At 41.9% G+C, this 24,955-nt stretch overlaps 2 protein-coding genes across 3 annotated transcripts in view; both read right to left on the bottom strand.

Moving 5' to 3' along the window:
• Nucleotides 1-3,126: 3,126 nt before the first annotated feature.
• On the bottom strand, nucleotides 3,127-12,672 carry LOC124263128 (sulfotransferase 1C2-like). Of its 2 annotated transcripts, none has more exons than XM_046697689.1 (7): nucleotides 12,548-12,672; nucleotides 9,585-9,751; nucleotides 8,133-8,289; nucleotides 6,977-7,158; nucleotides 4,723-4,826; nucleotides 4,201-4,381; nucleotides 3,127-3,494 (listed from the first exon to the last, which is right to left on the bottom strand). In XM_046697689.1, the coding sequence occupies exons 2-7, from the start codon at nucleotides 9,745-9,747 to the stop codon at nucleotides 3,397-3,399; spliced, it is 885 nt and encodes a 294-aa protein (XP_046553645.1). In that variant the 5' UTR covers nucleotides 9,748-9,751; nucleotides 12,548-12,672; the 3' UTR covers nucleotides 3,127-3,396. The 2 variants fall into 2 exon arrangements, with proteins under 2 accessions (XP_046553645.1, XP_046553644.1); XM_046697688.1 differs by having other exon boundaries at nucleotides 12,557-12,659.
• A 4,918-nt stretch (nucleotides 12,673-17,590) lies between these two features.
• The window catches only part of LOC124263116 (universal stress protein PHOS32-like), a 50,836-nt gene continuing 43,471 nt past the window's right edge, over nucleotides 17,591-24,955 (bottom strand). Inside the window, exons 5-6 of the mRNA XM_046697679.1 lie at nucleotides 19,143-19,234; nucleotides 17,591-18,284 (exon numbers count right to left, since the gene is read on the bottom strand). Of these exons, the coding sequence (XP_046553635.1) occupies nucleotides 18,060-18,284; nucleotides 19,143-19,234 (317 nt within the window). The 3' untranslated portion in view covers nucleotides 17,591-18,059. The remainder of the gene's footprint in view (nucleotides 18,285-19,142; nucleotides 19,235-24,955) is intronic.

Here is a 24,955-nt window from a genome sequence, read left to right as displayed (position 1 = left end):
ATTTTCAAGTAGCTCTAGAATAATAATTTTCTTTCGATACATTTGAAATTATCTGATATAATGATAATGATATAATTATAACTTAAAATGTGCTGTCGATTTCGAATCAGTTTCTTCCATTACAGATTTTTGTAAACACATACATTAATTTGAACTATTTCACTGCTTGAGTTCATACAAAAGGGGGTCCGTGGCGAAGGCCAAGTGGTTAAAGCGTTCGCTCGCCACACCGAATACCGGGTTCGATTCTCCCCATAGGTATGTGTCAATCGATGTAAACTTCCTAGGAAGTATGGAACCCAGGATGCCTGTGTGCCTCAAGAGGGTAACCGCCACAGTTCAATACCATCCTCCCGGGTACCCATTTACTGCTGGGCGAATAAAGGCACAGTTGGAATATAGTTACTTATAAAGACGAGACCCCGTGTGTACTACATGTGCTTTAGTATGAGGTGAGGACCGAAGCTCCAGACAGCTACGGTCACCCTTCCAACTATTTTCTGCAGACAGATTTTAATTTCACCTTGCTTGTAACCTGTCTGCATGGACACAGGGTCATATGCCACTAATTATGAGGCATCTATTGTGTAAATCACAAATTAACGTTACACCGCTATCAGCTGATTGTTCCATACACTAACATACAGTAGCAGGCGGTGGGGTAGCCTTGTGGTTAAAGCATTTGCTCATCACGCCAAAGGCCCGGGTTCGATTTCCCACATGGGTACAATGTGTGAAGCCCATTTCTGGTGTCCACCGCCGTGATATTGCTGGAATATTGCTAAAGGCGGTGTAAAACTAAACTCACTCATAGTGTACAACTGGCTCCCCTCCCTGCAACTATAAACGTACATTAAGCGAGAGGTACACGGACAGGCAACGAAGCTTGTAGGTATATATATTTAGTGTCATAAGTCGGAATGCGCAGTCGTCAGATACGCCGGATTTCGATGAACAGAGCTGTACGCTGTGTGATTGTGCGTTCGAATTCCCCGTTCACCCTGATAATGTGTTCACCCTGATAATGTGTCCACCCTGATGTGTTCACCCTGATTATGCTGTTCACCCCGATAATGGTGTTCACCCTGATGATGGTGTTCACCCTGATGTGTTCACCCCGATAATGGTGTTCACCCTGATAATGGTGTTCATCCCGATAATATATCCACCCTGATAATGTGTTCACCCTGATAATGGTGTTCACCCCATAATGTGTTCACCCTGATAATGTGTTCACCCTGATAATGGTGTTCACCCCATAATGTGTTCACCCTGATAATGTGTTCACCCCGATAATGGTGTTCACCCCATAATGTGTTCATCCTGATAATGTGTTCACCCTGATAATGGTGTTCACTCCGATAATGTGTTCACCCCGATAATGTGTTCACCCCGATAATGTGTTCACCCCGATAATGTGTCCCCCCTGATAATGGTGTTCACCCTGATAATGTGTTCACCCCGATAATGTGTCCACCCTGATAATGTGTTCACCCCGTTAATGTGTCCACCCCGATAATGTGTTCACCCCGATAATGTGTTCACCCTGATAATGTGTCCACCCTGATAATGGTGTTCGCCCTGATGTGTTCACCCCGATAATGTGTCCACCCCGATGTGTTCACCCCGATAATGTGTTTACCCCGATAATGTGTTCACCCTGATAATGGTGTTCACCCTGATAATGTGTTCACCCCGATGATGTGTTCATGATGTGTTCACCCCGATAATGTGTTCACCCCGATAATGTGTTCACCCTGATAATGTGTTCACCCTGATAATGTGTCCACCCTGATAATGTGTTCACCCTGATAATGGTGTTCACCCTGATAATGGTGTTCACCCCGATAATGGTGTTCACCCTGATCATGGTGTTCACCCCGATAATGTGTCCACCCTGATGTGTCCACCCCGATAATGTGTTCACCCTGATAATGTGTCCACCCTGATAATGGTGTTCACCATGATAATGTATGTAGACTGCACATGGAGCTCCTGGGTTTCCCCAACACCCTGAATGCCTATCACTTAGGGCTTTACTGTTTAATTTTTCAATTTGTACAGTTTGTTGACGAGTATGTTCGAATGCTAGTAACCATTTTAATTATAAAAGAGTCAAACGTAAATATTTCGTTTTGTCATTCTCGCTTCGTATTTGAAAGAACCCAAATGGCCTTGGGATTACGTAAACGATCATTGCACCCTTCATCTGATGCAGTGACGGTTTGCCTTCAAAGAACCCATATGGAGGTGAAGCTGGGATGACATTCGTAAAGATTTTACTACTAATAAACAAACTTTATGGATAAAACTTCATTTATTTCGTGAGTGTAAAAGAAGTTGTTATCCACAAAGAGTGTCTTTTATTGTACTTCCCATCTTCTAAAAATGCCACAAAAAAAAGATTTTACTGCCGCATCTAAGAATCAGCTGACTGAGACACGCATCATTCGTGAGCAACTCGTGTTTTTCCGGTACAAGCCGAACACCGTCTTCCTGGAGGTCATTCGTCACCACTCGCCCCTTTCCGTAACCTCCAAGAAGCTATTCGGCTTGTCCCGGAATAACGCAAATTGGTCACGAATGGGAGGTTACAGAAAGGGCGAGTGGTGACGAATGGGTGGGCTTACGCATTTGTCCACAGATGACTCCAATGTGGTATTATAAACAGGTAGTTTGTCTGTGCACAACATACACCCTGCCAGTCAGACGCATGATACGATTACTGGTGACAATGCCGCTTTCATGCCAGGACTGCTATAGTGTACATAATATCAGGCTTCATCAATCCAAACTAATATCTTTTGCTCCAACACTATACCTGTTTGGATTAAGATCTGACGTCACCTCCTAGATACCCAGAACATTTAAATCAACCAATCAGCATTGAGGTTTCTAGTATGACTTTCGTCATGACTGCCCCAATCATTCACAGGCATCTCTTTTCTGTGCGTCGAAAAAAAATGTAATCGGTTAGTTCGGAATGCAAAAATATAAAGCCGCGCCACTTCATTGTGCATATTCCGAGCCGACCATATGTATTGACACCGTTCATACACCACGGAGGCGGTACTTAATTATAAGCAGTGTGTCAGTGGAAAACTGTATTCAAATGACAATAAACAGTTTTGATGATAATGACTGTTTTATCGTTAGTGAGACACATAAATATAAACGTTGTTGCAAAAATCTCCAAAGACCTTGGTGTATATCGACAAAAATCGAGAAGAAATAGATCTTGGCTCGGAGGCTCAGAAAACCTGGAACACGCACTCGTTTGGGGGACTTAGCGAGTCAATAAGACAAAATGTTGGTAGTCTGTATATGAGACAAATCCGTACTGTAACCATGGTAACATGAACTACGACACGTGATGCACGTGGATTAGTGGAACGTTCAGTAAGGAAATGGATGATTGTACAATTTCTGGTACACTTCGTCGAACCTTTCACTCTGCGCAACAGTAAACCAGTTCTTCCAGTCTCCCGATTCACCTGAAGACAGAAGTCGGTCTGCAATTTACATCACGATCTGAACGCCCCTACTTTATTAGAAACTAGATATATAGGTAGACGTGGACACAGGCAATACTCCCAGGCGACTGACTAAAGAGTGATAAATTATCTCCCCTGAAATGACTGAGTGTGTTTGAAAACATATTTGGCGAAACCTAGAGTCAAGTAGTAAATTTCTTGTAGATCAGTTTTGAGTACTTAATTTTACAATTGGGTAGAACAATTAAGAAACAAAATATAAAATAACACAAAAACGTCCTTAATGCATCTTAGGAAGTTTTACAAGCAGTGTTGCAAATATGGAATTTGGGCGCAAAAAGCAACAAAACAAAAATACAACAAAACCCCCAAAAAACACACACACAACAACAACAACAACAAAGACAACAAACAAACAAAACAAAACCCCAATTAACCAACAAAAAATCCCAAAACAAACAAATAACAACAAAAACAATAAAAAACAAACAAAAACAAATAGTAACAAAAAACCCTAACAACAAACACAAAACAAAAAAAAATAACCGAAAAAACAACAACAAAAAGACCCACACAAACAGCAACAACAAACAAACAAAAACAATAACAAAATATAACAAAAAACCCAAATCAAAACAGCAACTCAAATAACGGAAAGGGGACACTGTAATGCATTATGAATGTACCCTGCCCCGTCACCCTTTACCTTTCCTGAAGTAGCCGCTTGACCCTTCCCTCCATCGGTTGTGGAACGTTTGGTCTTTGATGTTTTCGGAAGCGTATTTCAACTTAGAAAAGCTGCACGCTTCAGCTATTTGTTCATACACGTCATCAGAGAGAGGGCGGTTGATGAACTCAGCCAGGCGCCGAACCTCCCGCACAGCATCCTTAAAATATTATAAATATAATCAGGACATGGAATACTTCAAATTATTGTTGACTAACACAACGAATATTCTAAAAAATAATATCTAACACTAAACAATCTCAATAAATTCCCACCCCACCAAAAACACCTCGGCCAAACAACCAAATCAAAACAAAATAATATAACACCATCAACAACAAAACAGACAACAAAACAACAAAAAACAAAAGACACACAAAGAAAAAGCACACACAACCAAACAAAGCAAAACAAAACTACGTGGTATTGTTCATGACGGAACATGAACAAAGCTATTCATATGAAGTGTTGTCGTGTAAATTTATTATGCAAAGTACTCACTTTCTTGAGATCTTCAAACTGTACTTGTAGGAATGGAACGTCTGGGTGTTCCTGTGGAAATCGGTTCCAACGGAGACTGTGTTCCATCACAGAATCAAATGGCACTGAAATTGTCATATATATTCCCTTCAAAAGTTTAGACTCACTTAAAACACTATATGTTATGTATATATATATATATATGGTGACATCGAAGATTGATTTCTCCACTAATTTGTGGGAACCAACTGCAAACCTTATGCAGAGAAATTGCGCAAAGATCATGCATCAAATTGCTGAAAAGCATGTGCAAATATCGTGCATGTGAACAGCTGGTTTTGGTGTAAAGTTTTGTTAAGAATTCGCCAATTTTCATTGATTTTTATCATTTATTGACCTCATGACAATAACCACGTGTAAACAGCACCTTTAAACAGTATGGAATGTTTTGCAAAATGTAGTTTAGAACAGTTGACTGAAATAAGTGGCTATATTTACACTAGTGAGTCTAAACTTTTGATAGGAAGTATATATATAACGCAACCGCGTGGCACACCAACATGGAATGAACATGCAACATGAATTTCGGGGCTTTAGAAACGATGGGTTTTCATTTGTCTGTCATCACAATTATACAGCAAGTGAAAAGTGAAAACATGTCACGATTGACATAAGCTCAATGCAACAAGAGTCCGGAAGGTCGCTGGCTCCGATCCCCGACCACGTCATGTCGCCAAGCACCATACAAAAATATGGAACCGTTAACAGATCCCTGCCTGACCATGTGCATTAATGGGTACAACAAGGACAGGTTCATATCGGTTCAGTCATAATGTGTCTGTGTGAGGAGTGAGTTTATACTTCACGCCGCATGGTATCTCAGTGGGCAGCAATATTCCAGCCATATGGCGGCTGTCTGTAAATAATAGAGCCTCTGGACCAGACATGCATCCAGTGATCAACAGCATGAGCATCGATTAAACGCAATTCCAAACCACCTCAATGCAACAACGTCATCGGCTAACTACAGACAGGCGGCTCCGGCCGTAGCCAATTTTTTCCACATGTCGCCAAGCACCATCACAAATATATGGAACCGTTACCAGATCCGACCGACCATGTGTCAGACCTAATGTACCCCGGATCTTCACGGGCCTCGTCACTTATGTGATACCAGGATTGACAGTCCAGACAGTGAGGAACCGTTTACGAGACGACCGTCAAGGCGTCATTGTGACTGGTCAGCACCGTCGGCTGCGACGTCAATGGTATCAAGGACACAGAGTATGGCCACAACAGCGCTGGAGACATGTTACGTTTTGTGACGAGTCAGGTTTTTGTGTTTCCGTACAGGCGGAAGAGTTCGTGTTTACTGGGGTGATTACCGAAACTGCATACAGGAAGTGGACAGGTGTGGTGGCGGTAGTGGAATTGATGTGGGCCGCCACCTCCCATACCAGCCAGGGCAATTTACCGGCACAACGTTCTACGGATGAAATTATTCGGCCACACCTGCTTCCTATTATGCAACAACCAAACGTCGCGTCGGCAACGCCCGACATCTCACGGCAAGACTAGTACTGACAACGGCCGTTTCGAGGAACCACAACATCCAAGCGCTGCCATGGCCCTCAAGGCTTCCAGATCTAAACCATAACCTAAACCAACATTTATTGGATGCTTTTGATCAACGTCTGCGATTACATCAGCAAAAGCCACAGAACCTCCAACCGTTTGCACAAGCGCTGCAGGAAGAGTGGGTGAACCATCCGTAAGTCACAAGTCGTAATGTGATTGGTTCCATGGGGCGACAATGCCAGTCAGTTTTTCACTCCCATGGGGGGCATACAAGATATTGAGAACAAAATTAATGATCTTCACTTTGACATTCGATTGTGCGAACCTATGTCAGTTACAATGATTTGTGTCAAATTTGAACAATTTATTATAATCAGTTAATTATTTATATAATGCATGAAGTGTACATTAAATAACCACTTTTGCGTTTCTATTTTTGCAGAGTATACATGGATGCCAGCGAGCTTGCTCGGCAAAATTGCTTTTATTAAAACTCATTTCTATATTCACAGCTTTCACAAATTGACAATTTTTGTTCTAAATACTAGTATATTTGAGGCGGAAATACCACAGATGGACGATAATAAGCATCACGTGACTACAATGCAAATATAATGGACTTTTATGCAAAACGTCATACAACCCAAATGGAAAAATAGTTGTTATATCCGTGCTCATATCACGTGACTGACATTACCGTTTCCCTTGATGTGGGCGTCAGCGTAGTTATCCCAGGAACCCACGAAGGCCGGATCACGTGACTTGTCCACCCAGTTCTGATTGGTGTGTTGGACAAAGAAGGACACCACGGCGTCTTTGGGATTTCTCTGAACGTTGACAACACGACACTTCCGGTTCCATATGTCTTGTGGTAGTAGGCTTTCAACGCAAGAAACACCATGGACAATGAGTGAGTTCGTGAGTTTTGGTTTTGGTTTGGTTTAACGCCGCACTAAGCAATATTCCAGCTATGTGACGGTGGTCTGTAAATGTTCCAGTCTGCACAACACAATCCAGTGATTGACATCATGAACATCGATCTTCGCATTTTGGGATACGATGACATCCATCAACCAAGACAGCCGATCCCGTTAGTCGCCTCCTGTGGGAAGCATGGGTTGCTGAAGACCATTCTAACCCGGATTATCACGGGTCGGACGGGTAAATGAGTGAGTGGGCCAAGTTCACTGACTGATTAATTGATAGCTGGTTTGGCACTAATTAGTAGTGAGTGAGTGAGTGAGTTTAGTTTTACGCCGCACTCAGCAATATACCAGCAATATGGCGGCGGTCTGAAAATAATCGAATCTGGACCAGACAATCCAGTGAGCATGAGCATCAATCTGCGCAACTGGGAACCGATGACATGTGTCAACCAAGCCAGCGAGCCTGACCACCCGATCCCGTTAGTCGCCTCTTACGACAAGCATGGGTTGCTTAAGGTTCATTCTAACCCGGACCTTCACGGGTCACAAATAAGCAAACATTTATTCATTTAATAAGTGAATAGTATACGTATGTAATCCATTAAGGCGTATAACCCCTTTAAACCGGACAATCAGCTTTTCGGACGATTACATTTCGGTCTGTATACACAGGGCCAGTCTTCAGTTTATCTAATCCCGACAATTTCACTTAAAACATATTCCTAAAGTATTAACAGTTCTCATATTGAGTGAGTGAGCAATATTCCAGCTATATGGCGGCTGTTTGTAAATAATCGAGTCTGGACCAGACAATCCAGTGATCAACAGCATGAGCATCGCTTTTTAACTTGAAGTTTCATACATTTATCCCATTAATGATAACAATCTATTTTTATAGCTCTCATGACAAACTGGTCGAGAACTCACTCTGGTGTAAGATGGGTAAATATGATTCTGGGAGAAGGAAGAGTGTCAAGGTCCTCCTCCGTCCTAGACTCGTAGAATGAAGAATTCTGCCAGTGTTTGGCATACTCTGCTTTCCCTGCCACGACCATGTTCAGTATTTCCCACACCCAATGTGTGCCTGTATGAATACAGTTAAATGTGACTCCATTAATATTATTGAATAGATAATAAATTGATTATAATATTTCATTAAAATAATCAAGTCAAAACACTGATTACACAACAGTCTCGTTTCCTGCTGACTGGGTTCCGTGCTATTGCGCAACTTAGTACAATAACCAGTCCAGAATTTTTAGACCAAATCATTCAACTGGATACATAAATATTAATCAGGATTATTTGATACATCTAAGCACTTGTATATTGCAACACTACGCTCCTTCTAATCCTTGCAAACACGACGTGCAGTGTGCTATGCCGTACAGTGTGCTCTGACAACTCAAAACGAGGCTATGCCGCTAGAAAAGTGTGGCGGTCTGGTACGGAATTGATATTATATCAATCACATTGTGCGTTACATAACTACGCTGAATAAGCGCAAAAAAACACATAACAGGTGTAACCAGTGAGCCAGATGAATTGTGAATCATTTTACGACCTCAACAAACAGGGGCAGTCTGTGACGGCTTAGTTAAGGTCATGCTGCCTACACCTCGCCATAAAATATAGAAATACAATGTTATTAAAGTTTAAAATTAAAATTAACTTGTAAATATTATTTTCTTATGAAACAAGGAATTGGAATTCAGTGTAACCATAGTTGTTTGTGGTGTCTCTTTTTACGTTCACACGAGAAAATTGTGATCAGCTGAAAAGTAGGTCATTGTCTGAATAGGTTAATGAGACTTATGTTTCGGTTTGAAGGTTTCAGTCAACAAGCCACAAGCTGTCTGTTATGAGTGGGTGAAGTTTTAGGCGGACACAGCAATATCACGGAGAACAGTTGAAATTGACAGCACAAATTGCACGCATGTGGAAAATCGAACCTGGGAGTTCGGCGTTAGGGGCGAACGCTTGAACCACTGTGTCCAGCTCAACAGAGAAACTAGTCCTCGCAAGAACAACGAGGTGTCGTGAGGTGGGAGTGAGTGATGCATGGTGAGATGACGTGAGCTGAGGTGGGTGAGAGTAGATGAGGGGGGTGGGGTGAGGTAAGCTGAGGTGAAAGTCTAGTGGGGTGAGGTGAGGGTGATGGGATGAGGTAAGCTGAGGTGAGGCGTGGTGAGATGAGGGGGTGAGGCGAGGTGAGGTTTAACGTCGCGTTCAGGAAGATTGCACCTATACAGCGACACGCATGTGCATGTGTAGGCAAGTTGCAAATAATTATTATTTGAGTAGTTTCAAACTATTTTAATGAATTATTATGTCACTGAATCAAACGGAGGCGCAGTTTCCATTGATCAGAAAGCTCACCTGACTTGGGGTACGTGCACACAAATATATCATCATCCCGGACTGTCCGCTCCTTCATGGAGGCGATGTGATGGAGGATGCCGGCGGGCATCACTAGGCCCTGCGTCATCACCAGCTGGAGACTGAACCCAGCCTGCATCCCTTCCTCTGCCCGTGTACCCATGGTTCTACAGAGAAACACAATCTAATATATACACAGCATTTGACTGAATGAAGCGAGTGTTGTTATTTTACGCCACAGTCGATGTCAACAATAATTTCCTGACGATCTTAAGTGAGTATGATTTTAACAATATTCCAGCAATATCAAGGCGGGAGACACCAGAAATGGGCTTCACATATTGTACCCATGTTGGGAATCGAACCCGGGTCTTAAAGAGCGAACGAGCGAAAGCTTTAACCACTAGGCTACCCAACCGCCCCTTGGACGATCTTAAACCCTTGTTTTGGACCCACGGATGAGACCCAAGTGTAATACCAACTTGATTCTTCATGGCGTCATAAATGCTTGACCTCAGATTAGACTAACTGATCAGGCCACCTGGCGGAATGCGTCTCCTCTATCCCCGACGACTTGGGATGTTGCTCATTATATCGACCACCGGTTTGTCAGTGATTGTTTACAGGCTGTCGTGATAAAGCTGTATTGCTGAGAAAGGCATGAAACACAACAGTGGGACCTGTACATAATCGGTGCAACTAGACAAACATGGGGTGAAAGCATGAGCATAATACACGCCATCGGAGCCTAACCATCGGATCAATATTGGTCAACTCTCACTGCAAGGGGTGGTGGGGTAGCCTTGTGGTTAAAGCGATCGCTCGTCACGCCGAAGACCCGAGTTTAATTCCCCACATGGGTACAATGTGTAAAGCCCATTTCTGGTGTCCCCGCCCTGATATTGCTGGAATATTGCTAAAAGCGGCGTAAAACTAAACTCACTCACTGCAAGCATAAGCTGCTTGGGGGTCAGTTCTAGCCGAGAATCTCAAATGGAAAGACACATATATGTTTAAGGATTGACCGATGACGTCTTAATGGCGATCAGATATGAACGTTTGTCTGTACCTCCCATCGGGAGCCTCACCGGCAACTAGGTTAAATAGTTCACCACGACACGGACTCCAGATATCCCACAGCAGGTCATCCACATACTGTTGACAGGGGCTGGAACGTATTTCATTCCAGTTGAAGGCATGGCTGATGCTGCTTATGACATGCATCGGAGTTGCATGCCCATCCGCCTCACATTAGAACTCACATACAGTAAACTATCTTTGTAACTTACAGTGGAACTCACATACAGTAAACTATGTTTGTAACGAACACGCTTATACCGAACTGACGATTACATCGAACTGTATTGTTAAACGCAGTCATAAACACTTCTTAACGCAGTCATAGCACTACGTAACGAAGTCATAAACACTTCTTAACGGAGTCATAAGCATTTCTAACGCAGTCATAGCACTACGTAACGCAGTAATAGACAGGACTTAACGCAGTCATAGCACAACGTAACGAAGTCATAAACACTTCTTAACGCAGTCATAGCACAACGTAACGAAGTCATAAACACTTCTTAACGCAGTCATAGCACTACGTAACGAAGTCATAAACACTTCTTAACGGAGTCATAAACATTTCTAACGCAGTCATAGCACTACGTAACGCAATCATAGCACTATGTCACGCAGCCATAACACTACTTAATGCTGTCATAGCACTACGTATAACGCAGTCATAACACTACTTAACGCGGTCATAACTACATAACGCAGTCATAATACTACTTAATGCAGTCATAGCACTACTTAACGCAGTCATAAACACTACTTAATGCTGTCATAACACTACTTAACGCAGTCATAAACACTTCTTAATGTTGTCATAGCACTACGTAACGCAGTCAAAACACAACTTAATACAGTCATAACACTACTTAACGCAGTCATAACACTACTTAACGCAGTCATAAACACTACTTTATGCTGTCATATCACTACTTAACGCAGTCATATCACTTCTTAATGCTGACATAGCACTACTTAACATAGTCATAACACTACTTAACGCAGTCATAACACTACTTAACGCAGTCATATACAATACTTAAAGCAGTCATAAACACTACTTAATTAATGCTGTCATAGCACTACTAAACGCAGTCATAACACTACTTAACGCAGTCATATACACTACTTAAAGCAGTCATAAACACTACTTCATTAATGCTGTCATAGCACTACTTAACGCAGTCATAAAACCTTCCTTACATATACGTAATTGAGGTCGTCGACATAGCAAACCATTTGCACCTTACTTATTCTATGTGATCATTAATAATTTTATGTATATTCTACTTAACGCAATCACAACAATCTAATTATAATTAACGAGATAAACATTCAAATTCAGGGGAGACGGGTAAGAATTGGTCTCTAGCGACTCGCAATGTTTGTCGTAAGAGGCGTCAGGCTCGCTGACATGGTTGACACATGCCACCATCTCCCATGCTCATGCTGTTGACCACTGGTCGAGACTCAATTATTTACTGACCGCCGCGACTGCAAACATTGCTGAGTGCGGCGTTAAACAACAAACAAACGAAAAACGAAAACTTGAGGAGACGTGAATTTGATAACTCACACAAGATATCATTCACTCGACAATCCGAATGTGTAAAAATAGTGTGTGTTTACAATAATAAAGAGGGTATGCCTGTTCTTTACGAGGTAAAATTGTATTTCTTGAACAGCCAACTGATAAGGTTTTCTGTACCCACTACATCTGTAACCCCAAAGCCAAGATCAGCCATATAAGGTATTGCTATTGACTGACCTAAAACAATAGGCCCGTGCCCAGCATGGCTTGTTTCTAAGATTCCGTCTCCACAATTCAACATATTTGCACAAGGGCAGATCAGCATCATGAACCACAATGGCTGCACATGAACACTTACCTTCCTTACCTTCAGCTTCACTTCTCAACTGATTTCTTTTCCTTCAACACAATTTACAAAACGAGTAATCGACGAGGAAATTGTCCACATGTCAGAACCTGATGACGCGCAGTATAAAGTTCAGAGGGTCTCGAGGGGTCAGTGTCAGGACGCTACACAAATTTTACAAGTGTGCTTTGGTTTTCTCGTGAGTGAATGAGTGAGTTTTACGCCGCTTTTAGTAATAGTCCAAAAATATCATGGCGGGGGACAGCAGAAATGGGTGTCTCACATTGTACCCATGTGGGGAATCGAACCCTTGGTCTTCGGTGTGACGAGCGAACACTTTAACCACAAGCTGTCCCATATTCACTCATTCACTTTCTGTGCGAGTGTGCGTTTGTGTGTGTGCGTGCGTGAATGTCACTCACTCACTCAGTTTACGTATATGATTATTGCAAGCAGGAGGGGAAAATACAGTAAGCTGGAACGCTTCATGGCCTTTTTGAATAGAATTTGTAAATTGAGGTACTTATTACAGAAGATGTACCTGCATTTGAACGAAGACAATCGGCAAAGGACCACCTTGATTTCTGGTGAAGTTGAAACGATGGACAATTTTCAAGACCTTGTAACAAACTTTATTCAGAAGAACAAATTTATATCTTGCATACTGAGATTCGTACATACTGAGATACGTACATACTGAGATACGTATAGTACATATTGAGATACGTACATACTTAGATACGTACATACTGAGATACGTATAGTACATATTGAGATACATACATACTAAGAGATACGTACATACTGAGATACGTCCATACTGAGATACGTATAGTACATATTGAGATACGTACATACTGAGATACGTACATACTGAGATACGTATAGAACATATTGAGATACGTACATACTGAGATACGTACATACTGAGATACGTATAGTACATATTGAGATACGTACATATTGAGATACGTACATACTGATTAACGTACATACTGAGCATTATTTATTTGTGTGTTCAATCAATTCGTCTGGAAACTTTTCACCGTTTGTGAATTGAAAAAGGATACCGACCACAGTAGGCATGTGTTATGTCAGTCAAGTGTTTGATTGTTCGTTGTTTAACGTCGCACTCCTCAAAATTCCAATCATATGGCGGTGGTCTGGAAATAATCGAGGATGGAAATTTAAAGGCCAATTATACACAAGAGAAGGGAACGGTGAATCATTGTACCAAGATGAAACGTGGGTCAATGCATCTCATCAGGCGCAACATCAATATGTTTTATCAAACTGAAAACCTCTTGAAAACAGCCTTGAGGTAAAGTTGAGAAACTCATCCCACTGAATGCGGAATGTAACAGCTCAGTTATTAAGTGACAGATTTAATGATAATCGATATTATCACATCGATTTTGTTTGTTTGTTGTTTAACACTCAGGAATACTCCAGCTGTATATTAGAGTCTTGACCAGACAATCCAGTGATCAACAATATGAGCATCAATCTACGCAAATGGGATACGGTGACATGTGTCAGTCAAGTCAGCAAGCCTGAACACCCGATCCCGTTAGTCACCTCTAAAGACAAGAATGGGCTCCTGAAGTCCAATTCTTACCCGGATCTTGCACAGAAATGAATCGTCAATTCTTTCTGGAATGCGTAGAGAAACAGCGGTTCTACCTCTGAAATCGCTGATCGTTATGGATAATGTGCACGAGACTCAGAAATTGCCAGTATCAAATTCCAGAAAGAGAGATATATACTCTTGCCAATAATGGTTGTCACCCTCCCCACCCCAACCCCATACAACCCATCACCCCTCTCCAATAAAAGAATTGAAGGGGGTGACAACCATTATTGGCATGAGTATATGTTGGCTTGAGTCGCCCTTCCCTCAAAGACTACACAGACTGTATTGTTTGACATCGTGAAGGTAACAAAACCAAACCTCTGTGTAAAGTCGACATTGTCCTAAAATCACACGAACATGGGTAATTGAGACTACTACCACGCTCCCATTGTCACCTGAACCTTTTAGAACTTGTCTGGGGCATTGTGAAAGTCGGTTGACAGTAAGCGTGAAATAGAATATAGCTCAGAATAGTTTTGAGACTATCCCTATGTTCCGCAATGCCCTCAGCTCTTGTGTTTATAGTACATACCCCTAGGTAACTACTGGCATCAATACATAAACGATAACGTAATAGTTTGTGAAAGAGTGTCTTCTCCCCTTCATGTCAGTGTCTGAAATTATGGCGATTGGTATTGGCAAATACACGACATTAATGTCCTTGAAGACGAATTGTAGCCCGACTGATTTCCCCCAGCGTATTTTGGGGCTTCAATTGAATTATACTTTATACTTTGCAGAAAACTCTGACCTGTTGCCAAAGCGTCACCCTCCACAGAATTGAATCGGTTTCTTCATGCAACACTGTTTGTCCACTGGGTAGTGATTAAACCCTAATTTGAAAGTATATATTGTGCCATTAGATCTACAATAGACATAACTCAACACAATCGTATGTATATTTACAGAAGAAAGGAAGCGTGAGTGAGTTTAGTTTTACGCCGCACTCAGCAATATTACAGCTATATGGCTGCAGTCTGTAAACATCGAGTCTGGACCAGACAATCCAGTGGTCATCATCATGAGCACAGATCTGTGCAATTGGGATACGATGACATGTGTGAACCAAGTCAGCGAGTCTGACCAACTGATCCTGTTAGTCGCCTCTTACGACAAGCATGGGTTGCTGAAGACCAATTCTAACCCGGACCTTCACGGGTTGTTTTACTGTATTATATACGACGGGCAGAGGCATGGGGCCTCGAATATCGATACACGTATGTTAAGCGGTAGCGTTAATGCCCGTTAATCCGCACTGAACTGTTCAAAGTGAACTCTTCTAGCTGTCCTAGTGAGTGAGTGAGCGAGTGAGTGAGTGAACGGGTTTAAGGTGGTGTGCATGGTTTGCTGAAGATGAATTCTAACCTGGATCTTCACGGGTCAGGAAGAAAGGAAGAAGGAACGAACGGCAACACAAGTGCAGTTCCGATAACCTCCCTGTCGCGGATATAAGGACTGCAGAACTGCCTTCTCACGCTGGATCTATTCCTTCGGCGCCACAATAGCAACTGCTACGGAAACTTTCTTTTTTGCAAATTTCTCTAAGCATCATTTTCCAGTTCCAAACAGTGCTACCCACATTTCCGATTAACTTTTAACTCTCATCCATCATCAGGGCGGTCGGGTAGCTTCGTGGTTAAAGCGTCCGCTCGTCACGCCGATTCCCCGACTTCGATTCCCCACATGGGTACAATGTGTGAATCCCATTCCTGGTGTCCCCCGCCGTGATATTGCTGGAATATTGCTAAAAGCGGCGTAAAACCAAACTCACTCACTCATCCATCATCAGTGGTACAACAAACACCAAATCTATTCTACCCATCTTTATTTTGCTTTGGTTGAAAAGGGTAATGTTTCTCGTGCATCGGTGTGCCGTCAAATTGAATGCTGATGTTATAAATTCACGCACTGATGCCTGAGAAACGTTTTCAGCCTTACCTCAGTGATGGCGCGTGCTTCTCGAAGCACGTTAATACATATACACAATAAACATATACACTACATCCGGGTTACAATGGAATTGTGAGTTGTCACTAATATATTCTTGTGCTGTATAGACCCAATATAACTACAAGTGGATACAAATGTCATGTTTCACGTGAAACATACAGGATGTGCAACGTTGTACATGGAGTGGTTTGAAATGTGATGATCTTATATTAATACTATGTACAGCAAAAACGTCAGTTTAGTGGACTCCCAGCTTCTACTGGCGCACGATTGGCCCAATTGTATAAGGTGAGCACATCACCATCCTTGGTCGCCGAGGGTTTGGTTCTACTCTGTTAACACCATACCAGAGCTCGCAATACCTGCATAATTTCGGACTTTTCTCTCACATTTAATAGGCAGACCCTGAAGTTGGAAACTGTTCTAAGCGACGTAAACCCACCTCACTCACTCACTCTGTCATCTGTAACGTTCAAATAGGTCATAATATGGGAGTACGGAACAATATCAGATGAAGCGCTCGTAAAATTAACCAGGCTACCATTATAGCAAGCTCATAATGGACACTGTCACAGTGCAACGGTATACGACCCATCAAAAGTTAGACTCGCTAGTGTAAATGTAGCCATGCATTTACTTCAGTCAACTGTGCTTAATTGGATTTTGCAAAACATTCCGTACTGTTTAAAGGTACTGTTTACACATGGACTGATGTATTGTAAAACAAATTCGTAACGTTGAAAAGACGATTGTCATGAGTTAAATAACTGATGAAACTCAGTGAAAATTGGCTAATTCTCAACAAAACTGTTCACCAAAAGGCAGTTGTTCACATGCATGATATTAGCACATGCTTTTCGGCAAATCTGATGCATGATTCTCTCGCAATTCATCTGCATAAGGTTTGCAGTTGGTTCCACAGGCCCACGTGTCTGCGAGGATTAAAGATTAAAAAATATATTGTTTTTGAGATGACCCCCCGACTTGAAATGCTCCACAGTACAATACATCATGGCGTACTATACTGTGAAGCATTTCGAGTCGGGGGTCATCACAAATTTTTACATATTTTTAAAAAAAACCTTTAATCCTCTCAAAGACACGGGGGCCTGTGGTTGGTTCCGCCAAGTTAGTGGAGAAATTCATCTTTGATGTAACTATATATACATGTATATATACATAACATATAGTGAATGCTTTAAGTGAGTCGTCACTATATGGCTGGAATAATGCCGATGTGACGTAAAGCCTAACTCAACTCAACTCAACTTTAAGTGAGTCTAAACTTTTGATTGACACTTATCTGTATAGCTGTAGTTGGTTTAGTTTGGTTGTTGTTTTACGCCGCACTTAGCAGTATCCCAGCTATATGACAGCGGTCTGTAAGTAATCGAGCCTGGACCAGAAAATCCAGTGATCAACAGCATGAGCATCGATCTACGCAATTGCGACCCGATGACATGTGTCAACCAAGTCAGCCAGTCTGACCACCCGATCCCGTTAGTCGCCTCTTACGACAAGCATGCGTTGCTGAAGACCAGTTCTAACCGGGATCTTCACGGGTTGATTTGCTGTATTATATACGACGGGCAGAGGCATGGGGCCTCGAATATCGATACACGTATGTTAAGCGGTAGCGTTAATGCCCGTTAATCCGCACTGAACTGTTCAAAGTGAACTCTTCTAGGTGCCCTTGTGAGTGAGTGAGTGAGTGAACGGGTTTAAGGTGGTGTGCATGTACTTTCTGCTTCATGGTTACAGTAGGTTAAAGATCTGGAGTGGATGAGGCGAGTTCACACAAAGGTGCGTGTGTAGTTTACAGTAACATCATCAACCGCATCAGCGCAGACAACGCCGTGCCGTCACGTTACGAATACAGAATTCACAGCCATCAGCACGTTCGTGCAGTCATCGTTCACGACTGACGGCGGAATATATCGCCTAGTGGCTAGGCTTGTGTTTGTCCCCACTCTTGTGTCGACACACCAACACCGGCGCTTGAGAATGATGGAGGATGTAGTCGCTGACGCTGCCGAGAATGGTGCGTCGGATTTTCCCATGACCTCTGGTGCCGGTTACCACAAACGTAGCATCCATTTTCTTGACCAGCTCGCAGATGGCTTGGCCTGGCTTGTGGTCATCCAGGACCATCACCTCGCCCGTCACCTGCAGAGATTTCATACAAGTGAAAACCATATGCGCGGTTAAGTAAGAATTTTGTTTATTGTTGTTTAACGCCGCCATATTGTAAACATAAACTTCGACAGCTCTGTAACAAGATTCGTTTGTTGTTTAACGCCGCACTCAGCAATATTCACATCATATGGCGGTTGACTGTAAATACAGGGGAATCACAATTACCTTCTCATGTATAGCCATTAATCTACTACATGTCTGTAAAATGGCTTTCTGTCTCTGTAAGATTAAACCACAACATGTAAAGTATAATGGAAAACCCAGAGAATAATCAGTTTTGGTGGCTCCCGAAACACACTCCTCCATCGACGTAAAAGCCCATTCAAAAGTATCTTTGTATACACAAGGTATTCGTGAAAAGGATAAACATGTTTTTTCACCTGCATCGACCACACAATTTACATGTAAAAGCAAATGGGTGTTTATAGGAACACCGTAAGCTGTACGACAGTAGTAAATTGAGTGTTGTTTGTTTGTTGTTTAACGCCGCACTCAGCAATATTCCAGCTATATGGCAGCGGTTTGTAAATAATCGAGTCTGGACCAGACAACCCACTTATCAGCATCATGAGCATCGACCAACGTAATTGGGACACGATGACATGTGTCAACCAAGTCAGCGAACCTGACCACCCGATCCCGTCAGTCGCCTCTTGACAAGCATGGATTGCTAAAGCCTAAGTTTAACCAGGATCTTCACGGGTCCTATACAGGATGAATACTTCAAATAGTTATTAATCAGATAAATAAAACTATGATAAAACAACAACGTCGTAGTCAAACTTCAGTCACTCACTCACTCGACAGACAGGTTTCGAACTGACTTACCCCATACTTGTTCATTTCTTCCAGATATTTGGCCTTCAGTTGCTCGGTTTTACCGTTCACTTCCAGGATCATCTCCTCGATCCGGGCCGGGGCTGAAATAGAAGCGATAGGGATATGGATATAGAATTATGTGATTTGCTCATGTAACAGTACCATATGGTCACGGTGTCCCAGGTTTTCATGTTGAGGTGAGGTGAAATGGTCTCATGTCTCCTTATATTCTGTTTAAAGTTTATTGTACTTAAATTTCGCATGTGCCTGCTTCTCTGTGTCTGTGTGTGCGTGTGTGCCTGCGCGTACTAGACTGGATCAATTAAGGTTTTATACAGCTTGCCCACTGAGATACATGGCGCAAGGATACCTCTCTCAGACACAGCCTTCTCGTCCTAGTTTTGTCCCCTTTATGTCGAGCAGGCAGGGCGACAACAAGTACCACCTTTTACGTGTGACGTTGCCGGGGATCCAAACACAGACCTTCCACTCTCCACTACGCCACAAAGGCGATGGAAATAAGTTGACAGTTTGGCATTTCCAAGACAAACTATTAGTCATATCACAACTACCTAAACATATTTCATTTACGGCATACTTCTCAAGTTAGCATTCATTTAAAAAATCTACCCTCCCCAAAAGAAATGCAATGGATGCTCCCTCAGCACTTGTAACACTAGTCTAGGTAGACAGGAGCCCAGTCATGCTTAGTATTTGTGGAAGCTTTATTTCTTTGGGGTGACAGCCGCTAGACATGTCGAAGGCGGTTAGGAATTAGATTTAGAGACCACTGCAGTAAATTTCATTATGGATAGGAAAGAAGAGAAGTCGAAACTCGGATGTTTCACAAGGTAACTTATCTCACAGATCGACGGCATTAATTCCAATCGGAAAGACAAACGAGTAATTTCTCGTAGTTTGTTAGTTTTTTTCAAATTATATTTCCCATAGGAAATCATTCGTCACATGGCACATGCTCTGTTGAAATTACTTCTCGTTTTGTGAGTGATTAGTCGTGCAGCAACAAAAAGCACCGATGGTGGAACATTAGCAGTGGAGTGAGTGAGTGAGTTTAGTTTTACTCCACACTCAGCAATATTCCAGCTATATAGCGGCGGTCTGTAAATAATCCAGTGATCAACAGCATGAGCATCGATCTGCACAATTGGGAACCGATGACATGTGTCAATCAAGTCAGCGAGCCTGACCACCCGATCCAGTTAGTCGCCTCTGACGACAGGCATGGGTTACTGAAGGCTCATTCTAACCCGGACCTTCACGGGTCATCAGCAGTGGAACATCAGCAGTGGAACATCAGCAGTGGAACATCCTTGGGGTGGTTTTAATTGTTTGTTGCTTATCGCTGCACTCAGGAATAATCCAGTTATATGTCTGTAAATAATCGAGTCGGGACCAGACAATCCAGTGATCAACAGCATGAGCGTCGATCTACGCAATCGGGAACTTGGGGTGGAGAGGGATGGGGGTTGGGAGATTTGGATTTGGGATTGGGTTGGGGGATAGGGATGGATTGGACCAGGTGTATTGTCAAATTATTCATAACTTTTCATAATCGGTTGGTTTTAAGTGAAATGTGATGATTAACGTGTAGTCTATCAATGAAAGGTGTATGAAACGTATAATAGGACACCTGGCAACTCAGGGTCTATTCTATACGTTTGACACAAAAGCAAGAACACGACAACTTTTTTTGTATTTTTATTTCTGTAAAGTGCCGTAAGTAAGAAATTGCTCACCCAAGTTGGATGAGAGGACTTACAAACTTCCTGGATCTTCATGTATTTGCTTCAATTAGCATGGTTGTGTTTTGGACTGCTGTTTTCGGAAACATTTCCATCTGAGTGTCATTTTGATAAGGTTTGTAATGTTTTCGTCTCAGTTTTAACGTTTAAACTCTCCTTAACCCAGCAGTTTACGTTCGTAAGTTCAGTATTTGTCAAAAGCACTTATTTATATTTTGTGTTTATGATGATGTTAGATTCCGCAGGGCTTGGCTTGGCGCCGTACATTGAAATCAAAATTGATTTCCTTGCAGAAAGAAACATATTAAAAAGGCTAACGTTCCAAGTTAAAACTTCGTATTCTTCGCGAACCTGATTTTTTAGTTCACGGTTGCTTTAATCATTTTAGACAGAATCTCATCAATATCGATAACTTTCACTGGAACGGACCTGGTTATATTGCTCCTCCAGTATTGATTATATTATGAGTGAGTGAATAAGGTTTCACGCCGCTTTTAACATTATTCCAGCAACATCACGGCGGGGGACAGCAGAAATAGGCTTCACACATTGTAACCATATGGGGAATCGAACCCGAGTCTTCGGCGTAACAAGCGAACGCTTTAACCACTAGGTTACCTCACCGCCCCGATTATCCGATTATATTATGAACAAAATGGTATGTTATGTTAGAGGGTTATTTGTGTTAAGTAAAACGGATATTGATTTAGTTCCAGTATAACAAAACTAATAATTTTGTTTCAAGGTGACCTAAGCTGTGTACACGCATTTGCGCCCTCGTACTTCCGGTTTAGATTTGATCTCCAAGAATGAGTGAGTGTGTGAGTTGGGTTTTACGCCGCTTTTAGCATTATTCCAGCAATATCACACAAGGAACCCATGCGGGGAATCAAACCCGGGACGGCGTCACGAGCGAACGCTTTAACCACTGGGCTACCCCACTGCCCCTGATCTCCAAGAATGTTTCCTGGTCTTAAGAGCCGATCAAATGTATTGGGTGGTCAAAATCGTGGACTTGGTTGATATTGACCCGTTTAGATCCGGGTTAAAATTGGTCTTCAGCAACCCATGCTTGTCGTAGGATAGGACTAACGGGGTCGGGGAGTCAGGCTCGCTGACTTGGTTGACACATGTCGTCGTATCCCAGTTGCGTTGATCTATGCTCATGCTGTTGATCACTGGATTGTGTGGTCCATACTCGATTATTTACAGACCGCCGCCATACAGCTGGAATAGTGCGGCGTTATTCAACATCACTGTGAGTAGTTTTGCTGTTCTCTGTCGCAATATTAGTATGCTATTGCCAAACACCGCACACCCCCAATATACATGGTTTGGGCCTAGGTCAAGGCCATCTCTAACTAGATGATATACGTTCTTCGTATTATAACAGCATGAACGATCTTGGTAAAAACTGTATCCACGGCCTACACTGTGAGCGGTAAAACGGGTTACCCTTCCTCCGATGCAGTTATTAAACCTGTTTACATGCGTTATTAATTCGCAAAACCAGTGGAACGGTTCCAGATTCAGAAATGTTTATTCGTCTCTGAGAATGCTCATTAGTTTTAAGCAGGATTTGTGCCTTAGGAAAACCTTGCATTATGTCACCCTGTCTGCCCGCCATCTAACCTACTGACTTCAGCGAGAAATAACGCATGAGCAGTTAGCTGGAAGCCGTCTAGCGCTCATTTAATGTAAGCTATCCCCCTAATAAGAACGCATTAGTCGGCCATGATACATGACTTGTGTTCTTGAGATACATATACATATCCCTTGAAAAATACACCAGTGTAAGAAAATAGGAGTTGGTTTGGAGTTAATGTAACCTGTACGTTCTCCGTTCTCGCTTTTTGGTTTAGAAGGTTGCAATCAAGCTGCCTTCAGTTTTCTTGGTTAAAGTTAAGGTTGTAATTTGTCTACGGAAGTAAAGTCATTCACTGTAGAAGAAGTAAAAGAAGAAGAACATGATAATGAAGATGATGATGAAGAAGAAGATGATGATGAAGATGATGAAGATGATGAAGAAGATGATGAAGATGATGAAGAAAGAAGAAGATAATGAAGAGTGGGTGAATGAGTTAGTGAATGAGTGAGTATGGTTTAACACCGCTTTTAACAATATTCCAGCAATATCACGGCGGGGACACCAGAAATGGGCTTCACACATTGTACCCATGTAAGGGAATCGAACCCGGGTCTTCGGTGTGACGAGCCAACGCTTTAACCACTAGGCTACCCAATCCGTCCAGATGACGGATTCAGATGATGAATACAATAACTACATACAGAGTTCGAGAGGGTATATTATGATTGTCGTACATACAATAACTACATACAGCGTGGTGGTAGTTCGAGAGGGTATATTATTATTGTCGTACATACAATAACTACATACAGCGTGGTGGTAGTTCGAAGGGTATATTATCATTGTCGTACATACATGACTACATGATGATGAGAGATGATCATTGTCGACATACAATAACTATGGTGGTAGTTCGAGAGGGTATATTTATCATGTCGTACATACAATAACTACATACAGCGTGGTGGTAGTTTGAGAAGGTATATTACCATTGTCGTACATACAATAACTACATGCAGCGTGGTGGTAGTTCGAGAGGGTATATTATCATTGTCGTACATACAATAACTACATACAGCGTGGTGGTAGTTCGAGAGGGTATATTATCATTGTCGTACATACAATAACTACATACAGCGTGGTGGTAGTTCGAAAGGGTATACTATCATTGTCGTATTTACTGGTCAAGACCCAATTTAATCCGTGAAAATCTGGGTTAGAATTGGTCTTCAGCAACCCATGCTTGTCGTAAGAGGAGACTAACGCCGAGTTGGTTGACACATGTCATCGTATCTCAATTGTGTATCTAGATTGATGCTCATGCTGTTGATCACTCGATTATTTACAGACCGTGAATATTGCTGAGTGCAGCGTAAAACAACTAACAAAACAAGACTCAATTTACTACTGTCGTACAGCTTTACGGTGTTACTCTATAAACACCCATTTGCTTTTACATACAAATTGTGTGAGCGGCAGCTGTTGCAGGTGAAATGGAACATGTTTATCCTTTTCACGAATACCTGGTGTATACAGAGATCCTTTTGAATGATTTTCACCACTATTTAGCTTTTTACGTCGATGGAGTGTGTTTCGGGAGCCACTCAAAACTGATTATTATCTGGGTTTGCCGTTATACATTACATGTTCTGGTTTTATCTTACAGAGACAGAAAGCCATTTACAGCCATGTAGTAGATTAATGGCTTTACATGAGAAGGTAATTGTGATTCCCTTGTAATCTTCGGTGAACACAACAGAACAAGATCTATTTTTCTGCTAAAGAGGAGAAGACCATTTTGATTAAGCTCCGCACAACGAGAAAACGCATCACATTTAATCACTTGTCTAATGCGTCGACGCGATTAAAGGAATCGTTTGGGAATTCTGTTTGTTGTAGCTAGCCTTATTAAACAAATCTATGCACGGGAAATAATTGCAATTTCAAAACGCAACTGGAAGTATCCACACTTGAATTATGTTGCCTATCCATCGCTCCATCTAGACACACACACACACACACACACGCATGCACACACACGCACGTACGTACGCACGCATCCGTAATATATATTTATATTTTCCTAAAGTAAATGATTAACAGTGTTTTCAGTTACATATATTGACTTCAAACGGGGTAATATCGATTTACCTCAAGTAATAAATGTAATTCTTCATAACATGGACATACTGGTTTCATCGTTAATGACATTAAGCAATGAACAATTTGTCTCAATGTCCTCAATATAAAACACATTTTACGACATTTTGTACTTCCAGATAGAATGACAAGCTTCAAAACAAGTAAAACTGACATAACTATACACTTTAAGTATGGCTAGAAAAAAAGTAGATGTTTAACGATTTTCTATCAGAAAGTTCAGAGCGCTCTGCACTGAAAGTCTCTGTTTCGTATAAAAATACGGCCGTCTCCAAACCAGTGAGCGAGTGATTATTGTTTAGCAGTACACA

Source organism: Haliotis rubra, unplaced genomic scaffold (genome assembly GCF_003918875.1).
Source record: "Haliotis rubra isolate DU_JTF1 unplaced genomic scaffold, ASM391887v1 Scf868, whole genome shotgun sequence".
Lineage (NCBI taxonomy): Eukaryota > Metazoa > Mollusca > Gastropoda > Lepetellida > Haliotidae > Haliotis > Haliotis rubra.
This window is presented reverse-complemented; position numbering and strand designations above follow the sequence as displayed.

What these genes read in the sequence shown, in the direction of transcription:
- LOC124263128 (XM_046697689.1), bottom strand. Translation starts at nt 9,747, where the DNA reads ATGGGTACACGGGCAGAGGAAGGGATGCAGGCTGGGTTCAGTCTCCAG. An exon ending in TTTACCCATCTTACACCAGA is followed by an intron (nt 7,159 to 8,132) that starts GTGAGTTCTCGA and finishes TTGCGTTGAAAG; the next exon opens with CCTACTACCACAAGACATAT. An exon ending in AAGCGGCTACTTCAGGAAAG is followed by an intron (nt 3,495 to 4,200) that starts GTAAAGGGTGAC and finishes TTCTGTCTTCAG; the next exon opens with GTGAATCGGGAGACTGGAAG.